This window comes from Mesoplodon mirus, assembly GCF_964341445.2.
Source record: "Mesoplodon mirus genome assembly, chromosome: 2".
In the NCBI taxonomy this organism is placed as follows: Eukaryota; Metazoa; Chordata; class Mammalia; order Artiodactyla; family Ziphiidae; genus Mesoplodon; species Mesoplodon mirus.
This window is the reverse complement of record NC_138977.1, coordinates 136,448,807-136,475,247: the sequence shown is the minus strand read 5'-3', so window position 1 is coordinate 136,475,247 and position 26,441 is coordinate 136,448,807. Positions and strand designations below refer to the sequence as shown.

The 26,441-nt window shown below is 37.1% G+C and overlaps 1 protein-coding gene across 3 annotated transcripts in view; it reads right to left on the bottom strand.

Moving 5' to 3' along the window:
• Positions 1-26,441, bottom strand: part of SCLT1 (sodium channel and clathrin linker 1) — a 283,591-nt gene that overhangs the window by 154,904 nt on the left and 102,246 nt on the right. For all 3 annotated transcript variants that reach the window (XM_082603421.1, XM_082603422.1, XM_082603420.1), the window contains 3 exons: positions 18,038-18,160; positions 16,167-16,232; positions 12,024-12,094 (listed from right to left, as the gene is read on the bottom strand). In XM_082603421.1, the coding sequence (XP_082459547.1) occupies positions 12,024-12,094; positions 16,167-16,232; positions 18,038-18,160 (260 nt within the window). The remainder of the gene's footprint in view (positions 1-12,023; positions 12,095-16,166; positions 16,233-18,037; positions 18,161-26,441) is intronic.

The window sequence follows — 26,441 nt, the reverse complement described above, 5'->3', positions numbered from 1 at the left end:
ATCTCAGCTAAAATAAAACTATTACCTCGCAAAGGTACATATACAGTAGTCCCCATACGTTCCAAGACTCTCAGAGGATGCCTGAAACTGTAGATTGTACTGAGCCTTATGTATACCATGTTTTTTCCTATACGTACGCATCTATGGTAAAGTTAAAATTGGGCACAACAAGAGATTACTGACAATAACTAATAAAACAATTATAACAATATACTGTAATAAAAGTTATGTGAATGTGGTCTTTTTCTCTCTCTCTCATTGTACAAATTTAATGCCTTTTTCATCTTAACTAACACTTATCATGTACTATGGCTGTAACTTTTGCAGTTTGAGGTGCAACAGCAAAATCAGCCTGAATTTCTTTCTCCTTCTTCACAATTTTACGGATAGAACATTCGTTTTTACCATTGATCTTAGCAACCTCGGCAGAAGATTTTTTTCTTTATTTATTAAATAGAGAGATTTCACCTCTTCATTAAAGGAAGCACTTTAAAGTTTCTCTCTGGCATATATGAATTGCCAGCATCACTACTTGTGTGCTTTGGGGCCACTATTAAGTAAAGTAAGGGTTACTTGAACACAAGCACTGCAGTACCGAGTGTCAATCTGATAGTCGAGACCCCATAAGTGATGGGATACGGCGGGATACAGTGGACAAAATGATGATTCACGACTGGGCAAGATAAAGGAGGATGGCGCGAGACTTCATCACACAGGACTACTAACTGGACACATATTACTGCATGGGTGAAGAATATAAAATATAATTTTCTAAATAATGACAGTCGTGCCCGAAAAGATCAATGGCGAAATACACAAATAGAAAACCCACGTAAATTAGTTCAGCTTTGCCCCTCTGGTGAAGTGCAATTTAATTAATTAACTGACTTAATGACTCAAAAAGGTTTTTTTGAGCAGTTGCCATGTATCTAGCACTGTCTTAGATGATGGCAAGGTAAAAACGGCTAAATTATGATCCACGCCTTTAAGGAGCTTAAAAACTAGCAAAGAGAGATTGATTTGTAAAGAATTAAGTACATTAAAGTGTTAAAAATATTGTGACAGATACATGTGCAGTCTACAGCTGAGGCACAAAGGAAGGCATGTTTGGCTCTACCTGGGGAGGAAGAAACGAAGATTCAGAAAATGATTTCTAGAAGATAGCACACTTCTGAACCTTGAAAGCTGAGAAGATATTTATCAGGAAAGGGCATTTTAGGCAGCCTGAACAACGTGAGCAAAGGTAGGGATTTATAAAATAGCATGGCTTGCTTGGGTAACTAACAACAGTTCAGGAAATTGAGATGCAGGGTGACAAGATATAGAGTTAAGTAGCCAGGGGTCAGGTCGTAGAAGACTTCATGTCATGCTAGAAAATTTGGATTATATACCATAGACATTTTGTAGCCACTGAAGGAGATTGACATGTTCAGATTCTATTTTTGAAAGATCACTTTGATGATAGTACAAAAAAGGAAGATGGAGAAGAGGTAAGCCAAATTGGAGGTTAGTGCAGTAGCTCAGATGAGATGACAGATTGAGCAAAGGCAATAATAATATAATGATGCAGAGGTGAAGGATCTGAGAGACATTTAGAAGGTAGAGTTGGGACGGAAAAGAATTTAGGATACCTCCTAGTTTTCTGAAGCAGAAACTGGATGATGCCATTTATAAATACAAAGGGAAAATTCAGGAGATATGATAACAAGCTTAGTTGAGTGCTACTGACCTATCTGGGTGGAGATAACCAGGAGAACCTCAAGCTACAAAAATTTAATGGGCTCTTACCTTTAGATATTATTGAAGCCACAAAAGTGTAAATGAGATGAAACAGGTCAAATTTCAACAATTTTGAGGCTGTCATATCATACATAAACTTATTAAAGACTATTTCTAAACTCAGAGCACATACGTCTATAAGTTCTCAAAAAATACAAAATAAATAGATTGATAAATTATAGATTGTTTATATGAAAACAGTTATCTATGGCTGCTAATGAGATCATTCCTTAGTGACTAAAAGATTTTTCTAATAAATATTCTGATAATGCCACTCTGATGAGAGGATAATATGAACCCCTGTGCAAATGCTTTAGAGTCAATCTTTACAGTACATTCTTTTACGAAGGTACTATTGGTTATTCCTGAAAGATATACACAAATGAAATCCTTTCCTTCAAAGATTTTACAAGGCAGATATGAAATCTGAGCACATATGGCTTGAAAAATATTTCCATAACTCAGCTAGATACACATTATAAACAAATATATATGCAAAAAATCACCTGAAGAAAAATAGCATACAATCTCAGTTAAAATGAATAAATGCTCAGTATATTCACAAGAAGAGTAAAAAAATCTGGCGGAATGAACCAGAGACGTCTTCCTGGAGAAGGCAAGTTTTAACCAGATTTATAAAATTATAAATTTTCTACAAACCAGAATAATGATCAAAGACAAAAAGGAAGGAACCAAAAGTTCTTCCATGAGAAACAGCAAAATGACTATTATACATAAGTAGAGGGTTGGGAAGGACCAGGTGAATGAAGGTTCTTTGAAACTAGGCTGACAAGTTTTCTCTGCTATGATAGGGTATCAGCAGAAACTCTCAAAAAGGAAAACGATAAAAGCTTTAATTATAAATTCACATGATTCTCATTTTTTTTTTTGCACCATAACATCAGACAACAAATGAAACTAATATGTTTTCAGTTTAAGTACAAACTTAAACAAAGCTAGTGTTTAAAGAGTTTCTAATGTAGTTATTCTTGGCATGGATATATAGGGCATCTCAAAACCTAAATTCTGGTAATATCAATATGCCCATCATTCAGAATCTGTCAAACTTGAAAGCAACATCCTTTTCCCTAAAAGAAGCATCTGCTTATCCTTATGTTCCTTCAAATCTGTGGCAGGAAAAGCAAGCATAGTTTTATGTATACAACTCTGAACTGCTTAGTGTTAAGCTATGGAATATTGTCAGTAAATATTATGGCAAAGTTGCTCATGGACAATTAAACACTTAAGACATTTTAGGCTTTAGAAAACCCAAACTAGCTTTGTTAATCTCCAATTTATAATCTTTAGGCCCAAATGTCCAAAAGCCAAATGACACAGTTGTCAAAAAACAATGTATCCACTCATCATTCTTTCTTTAACAATCAACCTTACTGCTGTGAATACTGTCAGAAAGTCCAGCTTAGAAACTCACTAGATGAGCAATTACAACATGCAAGTTCTAATTTGGCTCCTCTTTGAATTTGTGGTGCAACCCTGGACAAGACACTTTCTGAGACTTTGGTTCAGTTTGGTTTTCTTCCATAAATTTAGGAACTTGAACTAAATGATTAAGATAACTTTAGCCATAAATTTTCATGATTTTTCCCATCCTTTAGCCCAATATCACAATTTTTCTCTATATATAGCCTTTTATTTGCATTTTTATTTTCTATTTTCATTATCATCATATCATAGCGGTCTTTATGAACCAGTTTCCGTACTCATTTTCCTTCCAAAATCTCCACACCCAGACTTATCTCACATATACCATAACTCTCATATTCTCTTTTTTCTTCTACTCTTTTTTGAACCTTGAGTGCAGAGTTGAGTTAATCACAGTATTCTTTCCATAACCCCATTATCTACCCATGACCATTAGCTGTGAAAGACCTGCTCTTATTTATTTTCATTGTTTTCTCTTCATTCCCAATTGCTCTCTCATTCCCCTTCATTTTGTAGGTTCACATTAAAATATGATATATCCATGGATATATACATATACTGGTAAAACATACATTGTTATTTGCATGCATGTGTTTTTGTACTATAGACCCATGTCTCTTTTTACTTTCTTAATATAAACCTTGTTTTCTAGATCTACCTATGTTGCTGTTTCTACATCTTTACATGTAAATACATGTTTCTAAATGATGCACAGTATTCCATGGGATGCAATTACCACATTTTACTATCCATTTCCTTAGTGACAGACACCTAGGCTACCTATAATTCCCTACTTCTACAAATAGTCTACTTGTAGACAATCACTAGACATAATCACTAACTTGAAATTAGGGCATATTATTTCTGGAAATGTTTTTTTTTTTTTTTCAGTACGTGGGCCTCTCACTGTTGTGGCCTCTCCCGTTGCGGAGCACAGGCTCCAGACGCACAGGCTCAGCGGCCATGGCTCATGGGCCCAGCTGCTCCACGGCATGTGGGATCCTCCTGGACCGGGGCACGAACCCGTGTCCCCTGCATCGGCAGGCGGATTCTCAACCACTGCACCACAAGGGAAGCCCTGGAAATGTTTTTATTTAATTCTTTAATAGCATATGTGTGTGCACACACACACTATATATATACGAATATGTGTATATATATATGTACACACATGTACTTTTAAAGTATTTTACTATATATGACAATATGAATATATAACTATATTATATAACTAAAACATACATATACATAATCAATACACATTCTTGAGTAAAACATTTGAAATGTATATGAATTGCATAATACTGCAGTCTTCTTTTGTACCTTGTTATTACACTCCACACTATATTTTTGACATTGATAACTGGGTCTGATGTAGTATCTCATTATTTAACTTGCATTTTCCTGACTGCTATGACTTCTGAAATGTTTGTTCATATCTTTTGCCCAATAGTCTATGGATTTTTATTTTTATTGATGCTTAGGTAATGTATCCTCAACAGTAATATGCTGTCAGTTATGTGCATTGCAAATGTCTTCTCACAGACTGTGAGTTGCCTTTTCATTTGACTTACATTAATTTTTGTAACAGAAGTTTTACATTTTAACATACTCAAATATATCAATCTTTTCCTTTTTGGCTTGCATTTAAATTTTGATTAAGAAGTACTTCCCTAGCAAAATTTATTAAAGGGAAATTTTCAGATATTTTAAAATCTACAAAGCTTTTGATTTTTACATTTACTTATTTAATCCATAAAACCATGTAAATGCCTAAATGTGAAAAGCAAAACTTCACACTTTTTTTTTCCATAGATAGCAACAATTCCTAACATGATTGTTTCCCTACTGATTGATAATGCCACCTCTGTCATGTACTAAACTATACATATATTCTTCCTTCTGTTCTATGTTGCCAAACTCAAGTTCTTGTAAATAACATTGCATTTTATTCTTCTATAGAATTGTTTTCATAAATGACACTTTACCATTTCACAATGTTAGGATTAGATTATCAAGTTTCTCTCTCACACACATACACACACACACTATAGGGGTTTTAATATGAACTCTATTAAGACTGATTTTAAAAATGTGGGAAGACTTATTCTCATTAGAGAATTTAATGTTCCCAATCAATTAAATTTTCCATTTAGTTCATCTGTATATCCTGTATTTCCTTGCTGAGACTTTCCATTTCCTTGTTGGGAATGTTTTTCATTTGTTTCACGTTTGTTCATAATTTCTCATTAATGCATTTTATGGTGGCTGTTTAAAATTTTTGTCACATAATTTTAGCATCTCTGCCATCTAAGTGTTGGGTCTACTGATTGTCTTTCTCATTTGAATTGAGATTTTCCTGATTCTTGGCATGATGAGTGACTTTGATAGAAACCTATCAAATAGATTTTAGATTATTTTAGTTTATTTCCTCTGATGCCTTTCTTTTGGGGGAATAAGGTGCTGTCTTTTACTGCGAGGTAGAGGTAGAAGTCCAAACTCCCTACTAGGCCTTTCTAGGATGGGTACAGTGGGTCCATAGTGTTTTTCCTTTGGTACCTGGCTAGAGTAGAGAGATTGTTCAAAGTTTTTTGTCATGCTTGGCTTCTCCTTTCCTGGTCCTTTGGCTAGAGGAGAAAGTGTTGGCACTTTTCATTTTTGGTCTGTGCCTTGATGGTATTGTCAGACTGCTGGCTTCTTCTGTTCCAACTCTGGGATATATGGGGCAAAAAAGCAAAAATAAAACTCAAATCAAAAAGTCAAGGGAAGGGGCCTCCCTGGTGGCGCAGTGGTTGAGAGTCCGCCTGCCGATGCAGGGGATATGGGTTCGTGCCCCGGTCTGGGAGGATCCCATATGCCGCGGAGCGGCTGGGCCCGTGAGCCATGGCCGCTGGGCCTGCGCATCCGGAGCCTGTGCTCCGCAACGGGAGAGGCCACAACAGTGAGAGGCCCGCATACAGCAAAAAGAAAAAAAAAAAAAAAAAAAAGTCAAGGGAACCAACCACAGTGTCATTCCTTGGATCCTGAGGCACCTAGCCAATCTGCTTTCTTCTCTCCACCTTTCGGTCTTCCTATGTTTGTTTTGTATTTATGTCCTGGGGTTTTAGTTGTTCTTAGCAGGAGGAACAGGCAAAAGCACTGATCCATCTCCTCACAATTGATTTTTAATAATAATGTTTACTATAACTCAACACCTAGTTAAACCTTTTTTTTCTCTTTAGGTACTAAGGTTATTATTTCTAACATTTTTCAGAACACGTACACTCATAAACTACTTTGGGTATTTAACTGATATACAGCTGGAACGAGTCTCCCTGCTTCCATGTTTTGCCTCTCTACAAGTCTATTTTCAATACGGCAGTCAGAGTGATCAATCCCATTAAAATATAAATCAGATCATGTCAATCTTCTGTTAAAACCTATTTCTATTTCATCCATAGTAAAAAATCAAAGTCCTCACGATGGCCTACAAGGCCCCATATCACCTTGTTTCCCACCGTCTGTAACATTTCTGACCTTATCTCCTACTACCCTCTCCTAGTTTACTGTGTTCCAAATATACCAGTGTGGGAAACTGTAAAAGTGGTCCAAAATTCTTCCCTCTCTTATTCACGTCTTTGCAACATGATATTGAAAATCTTCCCATCAAAAGGGGTATTTTTTCCCCTATCCTTTGAATTTGGGTTGACCATGTGACTTACTTTGCCATGAGAAATTACCAAATATCGGGTTGCTTAAAAGGTTCATTCAGTTTTTTCCGTAAGATGGCTCTAGTAACACTTAGTTGTCTTTAACTTCATTTGAAACAATTTTATTAGATTGTATGTGACAGCTGTCATATCAGTGTGCATTTAAAAAAAGACATCAAAATTGGTGAATTTTTGTGTAGCCGTTTTAATATTGAAGATGGAAGGAAAAAAGCAACATTTTTGGCATATTATGCTTTATTTATTTCATAAAAGGTAAAAACGGAACACAAAAAAGATTTGTGCAGTGTATGGAGAAGGTGCTGTGACTGACTGAACATGTCAAATGTGGTTTGTGAAGTTTCATGCTGGAGATTTCTTGCTGGACGATCCTCCACGGTCAGGTAGACCAGTTGAAGTTGATAGCGATCAAATAGAGACATTAAGTGAGAATAATCAATGTTATACCACGCGGGAGATGGACAAAATACTCAAAATATCCAAATCGAGCGTTGAAAATCATTTGCACCAGCTTGGTTATGTTCATCGCTTTGATGTTTGGGTTCCACATAAGTGAAGAAAACCTTGACCATATTTCCACATGCGATTCTCTACTTAAAAGTAATGAAAACGTTCCATTTTTAAAACAAATTGTGACAGGTGATGAAAAGTGGATACTGCACAATAATGTGGAATGGAAGAGATCATGGGGCAAGTGAAATGAACCACCATCAATCACACCAAAGGCCGGTCTTCATCCAAAGAAGGTGATGTTGTGTATATGGTAGGATTGGAAGGGAGTCCTCTATTATGAGCTCCTTCCGGAAAACCAAACGATTAATTCCAATAAGTACTGCTCCCAGTTAGACCAACTGAAAGCAGCAGTCGATGAAAAGCATCCAGAATTAGTCAACAGAAAATGTATAATCTTCCATCAGGATAATGCAAGACCGCATGTTTCTTTGATGACCAGGCAAAATACGGTTACGGCTTGGCTGGGAACTTCTGATTCATCTGCCATATTCGCCAGACATTGCACCTTCAGATTTCCATTTATTTCAGTCTTTACAAAATTCTCTTAATGGAATGAATTTCAATTCCCTGGAAGACTGTAAAAGACATCTGGAATAGTTCTTTGCTCAAAAAGATAAAAAGTTTTGGGAAGATGGAATTATGAAGCTGCCTGAAAAATGGCAGAAGGTAGTGAAACAAAAGGGTGAATACATTGTTCAATAAAGTTCTTGGTGAAAATGAAAAATGTGTCTTTTATTCTTATTTAAAAACCAAAGGCACTTTTTGGTCAACCCAATATGATCCAAGAGAGACTTGGAAAGTATTTGTACTTTGGGATTTGCTGTCTTGCTATTCTGGGGAATGGCCAAGTGAAGAAGTAAGATGTGCCTGTTGACCTGGTGAAGAGACTGCCAATTACCAGACAGGTTTATCATCTGCTGCCAACTACCAGACCATCCTGCTAGCAGACCGACCAGCTGGCTAGAGACAAATAGACAAGTTCAGTAGATATCAGCCCTGCAGGCCCAGACCAGAAAACCTGTTCTCTTCTCTCCCAAATCATAATCTAAATAAGTTATTGTTTTGAGTCACCAAGTTTTGCAATGGTTTGTTACTCAGCAATAGATAAGAGGCATCTAGCTTCCTCGCTGTTCCCCAAGCACATTTCCACCTCTGCAATGGCAAGTTCTTTACTCTAGACACTTTCCTTGTACTGCATGGATTATTTGTTCACATCCTTCAAGTCTTTGTTCAAATCTCAACCTCTTAGGGAGGTTTACTTTGAATACTCTATTAAAAATAAACTGCAACTTTACCACTGCCCCTAGCACTCCAGATCTCTCATCCTGATCTTTTGTTTTGTTTTGTTCTTCTCTAGCACTAATTGCCTCCTAACCTACTGAGATATTGTTTATTGTCTGCTTGCTCCTGCTAGATGTAAGTTCCAAAAGGACAGAAGTCTTCAACTGTATTATACATTGATATACCCCAGGTGTAGAGCCTGGCAATAGTAGGTGCTTGCTAGATATTCATTAAGTAAATGGATTCAATGTTTCAGAGATGTCTGTTAGATCAAGTTGTTAATCACATAAATCACATCTTCTATATCTATCAGTCACCTAAAGAGTTAAAATCCTTACTATGATTATGGACTTGTTCTGCCATGCCTTATATTTCTGTCAGTTTATGCTTTAGGGTTTAGTGTTTTTATCATAAAACAATTTTTTTTTTTTTTTTTTTTTTGAGGTACGTGGGCCTCTCACTGTTGTGGCCTCTCCTGTTGCGGAGCACAGGCTCCGGACGTGCCGGCTCAGTGGCCATGGCTCACAGGCCCAGCCGCTCCGCGGCATATGGGATCCTCCCGGACTGGGGCACGAACCCATGTCCCCTGCATCGGCAGGAGGACTCTCAACCACTGCGCCACCAGGGAAGCCCTCATAAAACAATTTTAAAAGGAAGTTTAAAAAAATGTATAACAAAACATTCAACCAAGTTGGCCTTTCTTTTAAATGTCTTAATTAGATAAGATTCACTTTAATTTCTTTTGTAGTACTAAAATTTTATTTAATAATAACAATAAACAATAATAACATCTAAGACTAACTTACAGCTAACTATTATGTATTTGCTGTTCTAAAACTGCTCTAATTGTAATGTTCAATGAAAAAGTAGCCTTTTTCACAGTGGAAAGTGAATAAGAATTTAACTAATAAATATAGCACATCCATATAATAGTATACTATATAATGTTATGGTTGGTAATATTGGTATGATATTCATATAATCTATAAGAAAAAACAACTAGGCTATTAGACAGTGTGTATATCATCCCCCCTTTTTTTAAACTAAAATACTTAAATACACAAACCTAAGTTATACATTTAAAAAGTTAATAATAGTTAACTCTAAATAATGGAATTATGAGATTTTTATTTTCCACTTAAAAAGAGTTGTATAATAAAGAATTTGTCTGGTCTTTGTCTAAGTTTCTAGGATGGAGAATATAAACCCTTGGAATTTCCCAAGTAATAGCAGTATCTTTGTTATTCATGGTAGGCACTTGGGACTACCCCTGAGTTTATGCTAATGAGATGACTCATGGTAGGCCCCATGTAATTAGAGGGTTGGAGCTTTGAGCCACGTGATATAGGCCCAACCTCCTGACTCTCAGGGAGGGAAGGAGGTCTGGAGATTAAGTTCAATCAAGTGATCAATGATTCATTTGATTAGTCATAATACTTAAAATTCAGCTTATTCATATAAGGTTTTGCTCTATGATGCAGTCATTATAAATACCATTTAATTGTAATATAAATTTATTTACATTGAATATAAGTCAAATGCACATAATGAAACCCCAATAAAAACTCAGGACACTGAGGCTTAGGTGAGATTCCTGGTTAGCGAAAACACTGCTGTGCCAGGATGTTGACACACCCTGATTCCATGGGCAGAGGAAACAGAAGCTCTGCTTTTGGGACCTTCCTAGATCTCACCTAGTTAAGTCTCTTCTTTTGGCTGGTTTTGATTTATATCCTTTATAATAAAATTTTAATCACAAGTATGGTGCTTTCCTGAGTTCTCTGAGCCATTTTCAAGAACTATTGAGCCTGGGGGGTTAGTGAGAACACCCACATTTGTATTCAGTTGGTCAGAGGTGTGAGTGGCCTGGGGACCCCTGAACTTGTGGCTGGCATCTGAGTGAGTGTAGTCACACTGGGGATTGTGCTATTAACCTGTGTAGTCTGTAATAACTTACTGTCAGAATTGTACTGCAATATGATATATTTTCATACTATCTAAAGTATTTTTATAATGAACTTCCATTACTATTATAATTTAAAAAGCTACTTCTATTTTGAAAAACAGAGGAAGAAGATCTTGCAATTAAATAAATCATTTTAAATTGCAAAATCAATAACTTTGAAAGAAATAAGAACTAAATAAGAGCCAACAAGTACAAATGTCTAGGGGTAAAGAAGGTAAATTTATTAAATTAAATTTAAAAGTTCATGAAGGTAATAAGATAAAAATATGAAAACTGGTATATAAAATTTAGTAAAATAAAAAATAATTTCGTGAAATAAGTTTTCCTTTAAAAGAAAACCAACATAATGCATTTGCAGGGCAAAATACATGACGGTAGGAAAAGTAAATAGCAAGGTTCATTTAAAAAACAGTAACTTACAGTTTTTGTAAAATATAAATTTACATTACAATTTAAAGATATTTCTACATGATAGAATCACAGCAAAAAAACCTTATATGACTAAGCTTCTGAATTTCAAGTATTATGACTAAAGGGAATGAAATGTGAAAAAATGTTTTTTTGTCATTTAGAGTTTTTCCTGTAAAGTCTATTGATGCAATGATTTTTAAACCCACTGGACCATAATATAGACATACAGTATTAAGTTGCCTGGTTTTTAAAAACCCCTTATTGGCTGTCTTCTCCTCCCCTTCCCTATCTCACTTCCCCACTCCTCTCCTGGTATTACCTCTACTGGTATTACCTCTAAATAAACTACGTGCTTTCAAACTCTTAGGGTCTGCTTATGGGAGAATACAAAGAAAGGTATGTGTAGAAAAATTTTTTAAGAGGACTGATTTTCTTTCTTTCTTTCTTTCCTTCTTTTTTTTTTTTGAGCTCTAAAATCCATATAAACATTTATTCTGCCCCTGCCTGGGGGTGGGGAAGAGGGGATCCGGGAATTGGGGATCTGTGGGCCATTACAGACAGCCCTCAGAAGAGGGCGGGGCTCTGGTGGGAAGACAGTGTCCAGAAGGCAAGGCCCTGGGGGCTGGTGGAGGGGCTGGCTTGCTTCCCAGAAGTCCCAGGAAGAGGACTGATTTTCTTCCATAAGCACTAGTTTTGCCATCATGGAACAGCCTTCACATATATGTATTATAGTTGTCGCCTGACTAATAGTCTTGATTTCAGTTTCTTCTTGTCCCAAAAGATCATGCACACAAGAAGCTACTGACAGCAGCTTAAAAGGGAGGGAAAAAAAAAAAACACTCAGGGGAAAAATTATGACACCAGTGCTTCCCCTGAAGAAAAGTAATTATTAATAAAATAACAAAAATCATTTTTGAAAATACCTAAGTTGTTTTCGGAGTTGCTCGATTTCCACATTTTGTTCAGTTACTGTTTTCAAAAAGTGTTGATTAGTCTGCCAAAAGAAAAAAAATAGAAACATTCAGTATCAGAACATTTAAAACTGTATCTTTAAAGACTAACTACAGGGTATATGAGTAGAAAAAAATGAAATGAAGTCATGATAATGATTAGATCTTTTTAATGATAAAATATAACCCTGGCCATCTTTCCCTGCCTTCACTACTTCAGTGGACACCTGCTTCACTTCAAACTACCTGCATTTGCATTTCTGTGTCTTCTGGCTTTTTCTGGTCTTCTGAGCCTCCTTTGCTCACCAAACTACGCAGAAGGCTATATAGGTAGTGTAGAATTCATGCCTCCAGCCTGTTCTGTAAGAGCACCAAAACAATGACTGAATGGAATTGGTGGGTAAAAATCCCCAACTCCCATGGCCCGTGGCGGAATAACTGAGGCTGTTTCTTTACTGGCTTCCACAGTTCAGCAGTGGGATTAAGTTTCAGTTACCCACAGTGTTAATTTGCTTGATTGATAAAAACCCTTTATTGGTTGCCTTCTCTTCCCTTCCTAGTCTTGCTTCTCCACTCCCCTACTGGTTTTTCATGGTATTATCTCCCAAATAAATGACATGCTCTGGAACCCTTTCCTCAGGGTCTGCTAATGCTAAAGTAAGTTATGAAGCAGTCTTCCAACTGTAGAATAAAATTTTTTAAGGGAATTGATTATCTTCTGTAAGTGCTGGTTTTACCCCCAACTTCATTGACTTCATATTTTTAAGACACTTTTCTATTTTCCTCTACTTGGGATGTCCTCATTCAGCCAGCATTCATCCCTGCATAACCTGTGTGGTCACTCTAAGGCAAAACTGATTGCTTCCTTTTTGCATTTTGATAAAACTTTACATATACTTTTACAATGCACATTGCACTGTACTTAAGTACTATGTTTAAAGTCTACGTATATTCCTGGCTACAACATGTGCCTGTTTTCGAAGACCAGCTGCACCCAGAACTCCCAGCATCTAGCACATGATTCCGTACATTCTAAGCACTTATACCTTTGAGGAATGAATGAGTGAATGAATGAATGCCTTAACTGAGACATGAAAGAGCATCTGAGGACTGCATCTTTATCTTTATCTCGGGAAGTAAACTACTCCAGAACAGAATTTAGTATTCAATTCACAGACCACAATTTAAGAGACCAATTTTGGCATTCAGAAAAAGAGGGATAGAATAATGAAAGGTAGGTAAATTACACCACACCAGAAAAGTTAAAACAAAACAAAACAAAAAATTGTAACACTGGGCATGAGTTACAACAGACATATGATTATATGCAAATAACCGAAGGGTTGACTTAAAAAAGAATTGAGCTTGTTCTATGTTACTCCCAAAGATAAAACCATATATCACTGGGAGGAAGCCTGGTAAGAGAGATTTTAGCTTTCTAATAATCAGAGTTCAAAGGAACAGGCTCTTTGGGGAAATGACAAGATCTCTTACAGGAGATATTCAAAGCAGAGGCTAGAGGATCATCTAAACTGTAAAGCATTTAATAGAAGGATGCCTATATCACTTGAGGGAAAGGATGATCTTTAATATCATTTCAAATTCTCCTGTAAAGCTATCTCAACGACTTCAGACCAAATTGATTCCCTTTTATAATGTTTATAATGTACCATTCATGTTTTACTATATATATAGTCTTGGAACTGGTATAATTAATGCTTGTGTTTTTTATTATTTGGGAGCACCTTAAAGGTAGATTATATAGAGTAATTAGAAGTATAAATTAGAATCGTGAATTTTAAGAAGCTGGTGTTGAGAACAAACACACATAACTTGCTAGCAAGCCTAGTAAGAGTTCAACAACTGCATCTGAATATGGCTTTATGATGCTCTGTATTTATGTTCACAAAAAAAATTATATACTATATCAATACTATAGAATTTGGAGATTCATAAAGGTCCAGAGAATCCCTTTCAATCATCCATCTTAGCGCCTTATTCACCAATTATTTCATATGTCATTTCTGTTTTTCCAACTAGACAGGGGCTTTGTGGATAGATGCACATTTCTTTTGCAACTAGAGAAACTATAGCAGTAGAAGGAACTTAGTACGCAATTAACAAATATTTTTGAGTTATTTTATAGAGATGAGTAAATCTCAAGAAAAATATGATTTCAGTAAAGAGAATTTCTAGGAAATGTAAACTCTTATTGCATCTACAGTAAAAATAAATAAATATAAACTTGTATTTTTAGGTGCCATTTGGGTCAGGACATTTTACCTTCTGAATGTCACTAAAGTACATTGGTTATAAAAGATTTTATTTACTTGTTATATACTCATCAATTTATTGTACATCTATAGGAGCCTATTCATTTCATGAGTTTATTCATGTAATCAGAAAACTTTTTAATGGAAGTTATTTGATTTTGACTCAAACTTGCTCCTATGACCATGCTCTGAATGCTCTTTGAGATTTACAAAATCTTTACTATCACTTAAACCTCCTTTACACTTAGTAGAGTCATGTTTAATACCTTAACGATTGATACATTAAGAAAAACTCAAGTCTTAAAAATTTCTCTTAGCCAATTTCCTCTGTTTTAACAACCAGGGTAGTCTTTTCTTTGTTCTTTATAACACAATGCTTAATCCAACTTGTCACTTTATCGCTTTTATTGTAACCATAGCTTATTATTCTTAGTTTTGGCCTAAAACTATGAATGCCTTAGAAATTTTTAAAGTATGTCCTGTAAATATTCAAATATGTTTTTCTATGACTTACATCAGAATGATTTGGGGCTGTATATAATAAAATATGGGCCCTGTGGTACAAAATACCAAAGGATTATGTAATCTGCACAATTCTAGGAAATACTGAAAAAAAGCATAAACAATTGTTATGGTAGGTTAAACTATTAATGTCATGTAGAAACAGGATTTCTTTTTTTTTTTTTTTTTTTGAGGTACACGAGCCTCTCACTGTTGTGGTCTCTCCCATTGAGGAGCACAGGCTCCGGACGCGCAGGCTCAGCGGCCATGGCTCACGGGCCTAGCCACTCCGCGGCACGTGGGATCTTCCCAGATGGGGGCACGAACCCTCGTCCCCTGCATCGGCAGGCGGACTCTCAACCACTGTGCCACCAGGGAAGCCCAGGATTTCTTAATTATGGAAATCAGTCATCATTTTATTTTGGAGTACTTTAATACTATTTTAAAACTCTAAGAAGTGTACTATCAAAAATTATAAGTGATTAGAAATTCCAAATGTTAACATAAGTAAAATAGGGAGAAATTTATTTAATAATTTTTTACATGGTTAAAGGAGAAAGTTTTTTTAAGTACAATAAAATTGGATAAACTTACTTTTGATGGCACAACTCCACTATTAAACAAAGACATTTTTATTAGGTACTACCCTGCTAATTCTGAATTAGCAGGGAAACTAAGCAAAATGAAGAAAGGAAAGAGAGGAATTATCTGGGATGTCATAATCCTATTACTCAACAATGAGGTGAAATAAAATTCCAAGAAGGAAAAGAAGAGAATTAGAAAATAAAAGTGAGAGGTGGGGAAAAAGGTAAAGAGCAGAACTGGGAAGGCTAATTGTATTTCTTTTGGGAAAAAATTAAAGGGAAATTTAGGTGTAGCAATTTAGGTGAGTGGTGGTCAATCAACTAACAAATGATTCTTAGTGTTTTATTGTTTTTAAGGATTTGGGTTACCATTTGTCTAAAAGTTCCACCATTCTTAGTGTATACCTAACTATGTTCTAGATGAAATACTAAGAACAAAGCATGAGTCCTACTCTTGAGGAGCTCACAGTCAAGATTACTCTCAGGAAATCATACCGAGGACTCTAAGAGTATTTTCAGATTAGGATATATTTCAGATAGATGTTAGCTTTAAATCTCTGGAAACTAGTGTGAACCCTCATGTCATGCTGCTGAATGTGAAAGAAAAAGACAGATAAAAAGAAAAGGGTACTGCTTACCTATTTTAATTTCAACTATTTTTTTCTTGTTGATTTGCCTTAGCAAAAATAAACATTATTACTTATAGTGACAATTTCTAGTTTATATAACAAGTGCATTAAATGGATATTTTCACTTACCATTTCTGTGTTCTCATTAGTTACATGAAGTTGCTTGGTCAGTTGTTGAAAATTGATCAGCTGATCCTGTAGTAGGAAGAGGGAATACATAAATAGCATTTCGTTTGCAACCCATATTTAAAATTAAATTAAAATCAAGGCTAAAATCATTATACCTAAATCTAGATGACATCAGTTGTATTTCTTCTCACAAGTACTGTGTGAATTAACAGTTGAAGAAATAAAAAGATAAAACATTTTTAATGATTACAGAATTAAATAAGGTGGCAATGTGGAAACTAATGTAGCTATTTATGTTTTATGTGAAATCATTATTTCTAGAAATCAATCCATTAGTAGATAGATATGCTAGAGAGACCTTACCCAATATTGACAAACCATATTCAAACCTATTCAAAACCTACAGTATAAACCACAGCAGAGGAGTTACTGTGCCTTTCCTCCTTCTTTAAAATTCTCATGGCTTGAATGCCCCACAAGTTTTAAGTTTTTTGATAATCTGTTATGATCGGATTAAACATCATATGTCAGATGACAGAATTCAAGATTGATGGATAACTAGGGAAATAAGGATAGAGTATTATTTGTTAAGTCGTATACAAAAACAAACAAACAAACACAAAAAAACCCTAACTGCAGGGACTTCCCTGGTGGTCCAGGGGTTAAGAATCTGCCTTCCAATGCAGGGGACATGGGTTCAATCCCTGGTTGGGGAACTAAGACCCCACCTGCTGAGAGGTGTAGCCAAATAAAAAAAAAGGAAAGAAAAAAACCCTAATTGCAAAGCTATAGCATAAGAATGATCTTATTTAAGTGGAAAAAAATCCCTAAACCCAATGGCTTAGTTGATTGACCTAATGAAGAAACAGCCTTAAAAGAGCAAACTTATATTAGAAATGGTTTCCAGATCTCAGAGGTAAGTGTTACGGCACAGACTACATGTGGATTATTTTCAAACCAGGGCATGTATAGAAAAATCATTTTGTAAACTTCAAAGCATCATTAATTATTATTATGACTTCCTTAGGTAGAAATTCCTAGTTACAGTGATAATAATAGGAACAGTCATAAACTGGAATTTGAGAAGTCTATAAATGAGAGTTGAAGAGAGGCATGATAACCAGTATATTTAAACAGTTGCCTTCTCAAAAATCCACAGGAAAGGAATCAGAATTGGAATTTCTCCATAGATTTCAATGTACCTAGCAGAAAAAGAGTCAATGGAAAGATAAGGGAGGTAGATTTTCCAATGGAATGGATGGTCTTGTGAGATAGTAAGTTCTTGTCAACAGAGGTATAAAACAAAAGCTATATGTCCACTTTAAAAGAATATAAAATGATTCTTGCTTTGGATAGAAAGAAGTCCTTAATAACCATTAAGAGCATTCCTATCGTAAAATCCTATTCTGCTTAATTTATGTTAGACAAACTTCACATTTTAGTAAAAGGTCACATTTAAGGTTGTTAACATTTTCATTTCACAAGTGTTGTCATCACATTTGAGCAGGCTTCTTCACTGTCCATGGTCTAATGATCAGTCTTTGTCTTTTTTAACCAGGTAAAAGAAATCAAGAATATAAAAGTTTTGGAGATCCATTTACACATAATAATCTTAGAGCTGCTTATTAGCACTAAATACAGCACTCATTGCTAATCACATTATAAACACTATGTAAAAAAAAAAAAACCCTATGTACACTAGGCACAGTTTTGATTATCTTATGTGTTGAAAAGATTTCTAACCACTGAAGATCAATTTACTGCCAACATAAATAACACAGTAGAGACTTAGGCATTCTTCTCCAAAACTGAGTTTCTCCAGAATGCAACTTCTTACTGATATACAAGAAAACCATGAAATCCAAGATTACCTTTTGTTTTTGACTTTCAAGTACATGAATCTGGGCCTCAGTCATATGTTCCTGGTAAAGTTTCTGTAGTCTGTCCAGCTCCTGAGAAACAGTCTGCCAGAGTTCTATAGCCTGAGTTTTTTCCTATAAAAGAAAAACATTTCAGAACTCATTAAATTATTAGCAGGCTACTGCATAGTACAAATGAATCATATTCTTTTACAGAATGAGTTCTTGTATATAAAGTCACAAAATAAAAATAGAACTTGTCTAAGATCGGATACTTGTAATATTTTTGATGATATAAAGTTATAAATAAAATTATTTGGAGGGACTTTCCTGGTGGCACAGTGGTTAAGAATCTGCCTGCCAATGCAGGTGACGCAGGTTTGAGACCTGGTCCGGGAAGATCCCACATGCCGTGGAGCAACTAAGCCCATGCGCCACAACTACTGAGCCTGTGCTCTAGAGCCCACAAGCCAAAACTGCTGAAGCCCGCACACGTGGAGCCCGTGCTCCGCAATGGGAGAGGCCACTGCAATGAGAAGCCCACACACCACAACGACGAGTAGCCCCTGCTCGCTGCAACTAGAGAAAGCCCATGTGCAGCAATGAAGACCTAATGCAGACAAAAATAAATAAATAAATAAATTAAAAAAATTATTTTAGGGCTTCCCTGGTGGCACAGTGGTTGGGGGTCCGCCTGCCAATGGGGGGACACGGGTTCGTGCCCTGGTCCGGGAGGATCCCGCATGCCACGGAGCGGATGGGCCTCTGAGCCATGGCCGCTGAGCCTGCGTGTCTGGAGCCTATGCTCCACAGAGGGAGAGGCCACAACAGTGAGAGGCCCGCATACCCCCCCAAAAAAATTATTTAGAGAATAATCCTAAAGATGAAAATTCCTTACTTTGAAATTTTCTTTTTATTCAGATTTAATAGCTAAAATTAAAACCCTTCAATCACTTTCTTGTTCCAGAAAGTGTAAGCCAGAGAAATTACTGATGAAAACTGTCCCTGGTAAAGTACAAGAGGTTTTTTTCCTGACTGCAAAAAATGTTTATCATAGAAAATTAGGAAAGTACAGAAAAACAGAGAAGAAAATAAAATTACCTAATATTTTTTAGCGCCTGATAATAAATACTGCTAACATCTGGATATAAACATCTTTATGAATGTTGGATGTAGTCTTGTTTACAAATGTGATTTGGGGGGGAGAATTTCGTATTTTTTTTCTTTAAAAAAACTGGGAAACACATAGTGTGCTCTTTGTATTGTCTATTTTTCACCTGGAATTTTATAATGAGAATTTTTTCAGGTCATTAACTATTCTTTCAATATAGTTACTCTCAAAAGCGATATAGGGGCCCTTGAGGAAAAAATTTTGTTCATAATAATATGAACACATTATTTGCCTTTTTCACTCTCATCCTCTCATGAGTGTACAGTACAGTTTTCCAAAGCTTATATAATGTACTGTGTGATGCTGTCATTGCTCTGATGGCTACCAAAATTCACTCTTAGGCTCCCAGTTGTTTCTAAAAATGTCTTAGTTTTAATTAGTAATATGATAAATACCCCCCCACACAAAAAAACTCTTTGGAGTCCTCAATAATTTTTAAGCATACTGAAGAGGGGTCCTGAAACCAAAAAGGTTGAGAAACTTTAAGCTAGCATATAAAAAGCATTATTCTCTGTTTTTCTTTTTTGCATATACTTTTTAAAAATTGAAGTATAGTTACCTCAGCAAGCTGTTGACAGAATCAAGAAGAAACCTTCATCTCTTTGTCCCTAAAGCCCAAGCTTTTAAATCCCAGGTCAGAGCTAATTCTCTAAGATTTAGGAAGTAGGTAAGAAGGTGTAGTGAAAAGATATGCATTTTTGGAAAATAATGAGTATACATTTCAAGTAAATATACATTTATAAGCTTTAAGGAAACGATTTCTGAGGCATAGCTTGCATTCAGAAACACACAGATCATAAATTTGCACAGTAAGTGCACCCATGTAACCAGCACCCAGTTCACGAAAGAGAACATTATTACCAGCAGCTAGAAGCCAGTTGCCCCTTTCTTACAGATACTACAATCCTCCCAAAATAACCTTTATCCTGACTTTTAAAATTATTGATTAGTTTTGCCTAAAACGTACGTAGTTTAAAAATACGTAGACAAAAGCAGAATCTGACTTCCGATGAAGATGGCGGAAGAGTAACGCGCGGAGATCACCTTCCTCCCCACAGATACACCAGAAATACAGCTACACGTGGAACAACTCTTACAGAACACCTACTGAACGCTGGCAGAAGACCTCAGACCTCCCAAAAGGCAAGAAACTCCCCACGTACCTGGGTAGGGCAAAAGAATAAAAGAATAAACAGAGACAAAAGGATAAGGACGGGACCTGCACCAGTGGGATGGAGCTGTGAAGGAGGAAAGGTTTCCACACACTAGGAAGCCCATGCATGGGCAGAGACTGTGGGTGGCAGAAGGGGAAGCTTCGGAGCCACGGAGGAGAGCGCAGCAAGGGGTACGGAGGGCAAAGCAGAGAGATTCCCGCACAGAGGATCAGTGCTGACCGACACTCACCAGCCCGAGAGGTTTGTCTGGGGCTGGGAGCTGAGGCTTGGGCTTCGGTCAGAGCCCAGGGAGAAGACTGGGGTTGGCAGGGTGAACACAGGCTGCAGGGGGTTAGTGCACCACGGCCGGCCAGGAGGGAGTCCGGGAAAAGTCTGGACCTGCCGAAGAGGCAAGAGACTTTTTCTTGCCTCTTTGTTTCCTGGTGCGCGAGGAGAGGGGATTAAGAGTGCTGCTTAAAGGAGATCCAGAGACGGGCACGAGCCGCCGTGATCAGCACAGACCCCAGAGACGGGCATGAGACGCCAAGGCTGCTGCTGCCACCGCCAAGAGGCCAGTGTGCGAGCGCAGGTCACTGTCCACACCCCCCTTATGCGGAGCCTGTGCAGCCCGTCACTGCCGGGGTCCTGGGATGGCTTCCCCGGGAAAAAGCATGGCGAGCCTCGGGCTGGTGCAACGTCACGCCGACCTCTGCCACCGCAGGATTGCCCCGAACTCCATGCCCCACCCTTCCCCCCGGCCTGCGTGAGCCAGAGACCCCAAAGCAGCTGCTCTTCTAACACTGTCCTGTCTGAGCGAAGATCAGACGCCCTCCGGCGACCTACACGAAGAGGCGGGGCCAAATCCAAAGCTGAGACCCAGGAGCTGTGAGAACAAAGAAGAGAAAGGGAAATCTCTCCCAGCAGCCACAAAAGCAGCGGATTAAAGCTCCACAATCAACTTGATGTGTCCTGCATCTGTGGAATACATGAATAGACAACGAATCATCCCAAATTGAGGAGCCGTGTGGATAAAAGGTTCTTGGTGCTGCAGCCAGGAGTCAGTGCTGGGCCTCTGAGGTGGGAGAGCCGACTTCAGGACACTGGTCCACAAGAGAACTCCCAGCTCCACCTAACATCAAACGGCGAAAATCTTCCAGAGATCTCCATCACAACACCAGCACCCAGCTTCACTCAACGACCAGCAAGCTACAGTGCTGGACACCCTATGCCAAACAACTAGCAAGACAGGAACACAACGCCACCCATTAGCAGATAGACTGCCTAAAATCATAAAAAGTCCAAAGAAACCCCAATACACACCACCAGATGTGGACCTGCCCAACAGAAACACAAGATCCAGCCTCATCCACCAGAACACAGGCACTAGTCCCCTCCACCAGGAAACCTGCTCAACCCACTGAACCAACCTTAGCCACTGGGGACAGACGCCAAAAACAATGGGAACTACGAATCTGCAGCCTTCAAAAAGGAGACCCCAAACACAGTAAGATAAGCAAAATGAGAAGACAGAAAAACACAGCAGGAGAAGGAGCAAGATAAAAACCCACCAGACCTAACAAATGAAGAGGAAATAGGCAGTCTACCTGAAAAAGAATTCAGAATAATGATTGTAAAGATGATCCAAAATCTTGGAAATAGAATAGACAAAATGCAAGAAACAGTTAACAAGGACCTAGAAGAACTAAAGATGAATCAAGCAACAATTAGAAACACAATAAATGAAATGAAAAATACTCTAGATGGGATCAATAGCAGAATAACTGAGGCAGAAGAACGGATAAGTGACGTGGAAGATAAAATAGTGGAAATAACTACTGCAGAGCAGAAGAAAGAAAAAAGAATGAAAAGAACTGAGGACAGTCTCAGAGACCTCTGGGACAACATTAAACGCACCAACATTCGAATTATAGGGCTTCCAGAAGAAGAAGAGAAAAAGAAAGGGACTGAGAAAAAATTTGAAGAGATTATAGTTGAAAACTTCCCTAATATGGGAAAGGAAATAGTTAATCAAGTCCAGGAGGCACAGAGAGTCCCATACAGGATAAATTCAAGGAGAAATACACCAAGACACATATTAATCAAACTGTCAAAAATTAAATACAAAGAAAACATATTAAAAGCAGCAAGGGAAAAACAACAAATAACACACAAGGGAATCCCCATAAGGTTAACAGCTGATCTTACAGCAGAAACTCTGCAAGCCAGAAAGGACTGGCAGGACAGATTTAAAGTGATGAAGGAGAAAAAACTACAACCAAGATTACTCTATCCAGCAAGGATTTCATTCAGATTTGATGGAGAAATTAAAAACTTTTACAGACAAGCAAAAGCCGAGAGAGCTCAGAACCACCAAACCAGCTTTACAAGAAATGCTAAAGGATCTTTTCTAGACACGAAACAAAAGGAAAACACCTATAATAACAAACCCAAAACAATTAAGAAAATGGGAATAGGAACATACATATCGATAATTACCTTAAATGTAAATGGACAAAATGCTCCCACCAAAAGACACAGATTGGCTGAATGGATACAAAAACAAGACCCATACATATGCTGTCTACAAGAGACCCACTTCAGACCTAGAGACACACACAGATTGAAAGTAAGGGGATGGAAAAAGATATTCCATGCAAAAGAAAACCAAAAGAAAGCTAGAGTAGCAATTCTCATATCAGACAAAATAGACTTTAAAATGAAGACTATTAGAAGAGACAAAGAAGGACACTACATAATGATCAAGGGATCGATCCAAGAAGAAGATATAACAATTGTAAATATTTATGCAGCCAACATAGGAGCACCTCAATACATAAGGCAGTTACTAACAGCCATAAAAGAGGAAATCGACAGTAACACATTCATAGTAGGGGACTGTAACACCCCACTTTCACCAATGGACAGATCATCCAAAATGAAAATAAATAAGGAAACACAAGCTTTAAATGATACATTAAACAAGATGGACTTAATTGATATTTATAGGACATTCCATCCAAAAACAACAGAATACACATTTTTCTCAAGTGCTCATGGAACATTCTCCAGCATAGATCATATCTTGGGTCACAAATCAAGCCTTGGTAAATTTAAGAAAATTGAAATTGTATCAAGCATCTTTTCCAACCACAACGCTATGAGACTAGACATCAATTACAGGAAAAGATCTGTAAAAAATACAAACACATGGTGGCTAAACAATATACTACTTAATAACGAAGTGATCACTGAAGAAATCAAAGAGGAAATTTAAAAATACCTAGAAACAAATGACAATGGAGACACAACGACCCAAAACCTATGGGATGCAGCAGAAGCAGTGCTAAGAGGGAAGTTTATAGCAATACAATCCCACCTTAAGAAACAGGAAACATCTCGAATAAACAACCTAACCTTGCACCTAAAGCAATTAGAGAAAGAAGAACAAAAACACCCCTAAGTTAGCAGAAGGAAAGAAATCATAAAAATAAGGTCAGAAATAAATAAAAAAGAAATGAAGGAAACAATAGCAAAGATCAATAAAACTAAAAGCTGGCTCTTTGAGAAGATAAACAAAATTGATAAACCATTAGCCAGACTCATCAAGAAAAAAAGGGAGAAGACTCAAATCAATAGAATTAGAAATGAAAAAGGAGAAGTAACAACTGACACTGCAGAAATACAAAAGATCAGGAGAGATTACTACAAGCAAACTCTATGCCAATAAAATGGACAACCTGGAAGAAATGGACAAATTCTTAGAAATGCACAACCTGCCAAGACTGAATCAGGAAGAAATAGAAAATATGAACGGACCAATCACAAGCACTGAAATTGAAACTGTGATAAAAAAGTCTTGCAACAAACAAAAGCCCAGGACCCGATGGCTTCACAGGCGAATTCTATCAAACATTTAGAGAAGAGCTAACACCTATCCTTCTCAAACTCTTCCAAAATATAGCAGAGGGAGGAGCACTCCCAAACTCATTCTACAAGGCCACCATCACCTTGATACCAAAACCAGACAAGGATGCCACAAAGAAAGAAAACTACAGGCCAATATCACTGATGAACATAGATGCAAAAATCCTCAACAAAATACTAGCAAACAGAATCCAACAGCACGTTAAAAGGATCATACAACATGATCAAGTGGGGTTTATTCCAGGAATGCAAGGATTCCTCAATATACGCAAATCAATCAACGTGATACACCATATTAACAAATTGAAGGAGAAAAACCATATCATCATCGCAATAGATGCAGAAAAAGTTTTCGACAAAATTCAACACCCATTTATGATAAAAACCGTGCAGAAAGTAGGCATAGAGGGAGCTCTCCTCAACATGGTAAAGGCCATATATGACAAACCCACAGCCAACATCATCCTCAGTGGTGAAAAACTGAAACCACTTCCACTAAGATCAGGAACAAGACAAGGTTGCCCACTGTCACCACGCTTATTCAACATAGTTTTGGAAGTTTTAGCCACAACAATCAGAGAAGAAAAGGAAATAAAAGGAATCCAAATCCGAAAAGAAGAAGTAAAGCTGTCACTGTTTGCAGATGACATGATACTATACATAGAGAATCCTAAAGATGCTACCAGAAAACTACTAGAGCTAATCAATGAATTTGGTAGCAGGATACAACATTAATGCACAGAAATCTCTGGCATTCCTACATACTAATGATGAAGAATCTGAAAGTGAAATCAAGAAAACACTCCCATTTACCACTGCAACAAAAAGAATAAAATATCTAGGAATAAACCTACCTAAGGAGACAAAAGACCTGTATGCAGAAAATTATAAGACACTGATGAAAGAAATTAAAGATGATATAAATAGATGGACAGATATACCATGTTCCTGGATTGGAAGAATCAACATTGTGAAAATGACTCTACTACCCAAAGCAATCTACAGATTCAATGCAATCCCTATCAAACTACCACTGGCATTTTTCACAGAACTAGAACACAAAATTTCACAATTTGTATGGAAACACAAAACACCCCGAATAGCCAAAGCAATCTTGAGAATGAAAAATGGAGCTGGAGGAATCTGGCTCCCTGACTTCAGACTATACTACAAAGCTACAGTAATCAAGACAGTATGGTACTGGCACAGAAACAGAAAGACAGATCAACGGAACAAGACAGAGATAAACCCACGCACATGTGGTCACGTTTTCTTTGATAAAGGAGGCAGGAATGTACAGTGGAGAAAGGACAGCCTCTTCAATAAGTGGTGCTGGGAAAACTGGATAGGGACATGTAAAAGTATGAGATTAGATCACTCCCTCACACCATACACAAAAATAAGCTCAAAATGGATTAAAGACCTAAATGTAAGGCCAGACACTATCAAACTCTTAGAGGAAAACATAGGCAGAACACTCTATGACATAAATCACAGCAAGATCCTTTTTGACCCACTTCCTAGAGAAATGGAAATAAAGACAAAAATAAACACATGGGACCTAATGAAACTTAAAAGCTTTTGCGCAGCAAAGGAAACCATAAACAAGACCAAAAGACAACCCTCAGAATGGGAGAAAATATTTGCAAATGAAGCAACTGACAAAGGATTAATCTCCAAAATTTATAAGCAGCTCATGCAGCTCAATAACAATAAAACAAACAATCCAATCCAAAAATGGGCAGAAGACCTAAATAGACATTTCTCCACAGAAGATATACACATTGTCAACAAACACATGAAAGAATGCTCAACATCTTTAATCATTAGAGAAATGCAAATCAAAACTACAATGAGATATCATCTCACACCAGCCAGAATGGCCACCATCAAAAAATCTAGAAACAATAAATGCTGGAGAGGGTGTGGAAAAAAGGGAACACTCTTGCACTGCTGGTGGGAATGTGAATTGGTACAGCCACTATGGAGAACAGTATGGAGGTTCCTTAAAAAACTAAAAATAGAACTACCATATGACCCAGCAATCCCACTACTGGGCATATACCCTGAGAAAACCATAATTCAAAAAGAGTCATGTACCAAAACGTTCATAGCAGCCCTATTTACAATAGCCCGGAGATGGAAACAACCTAAGTGTCCATCATCA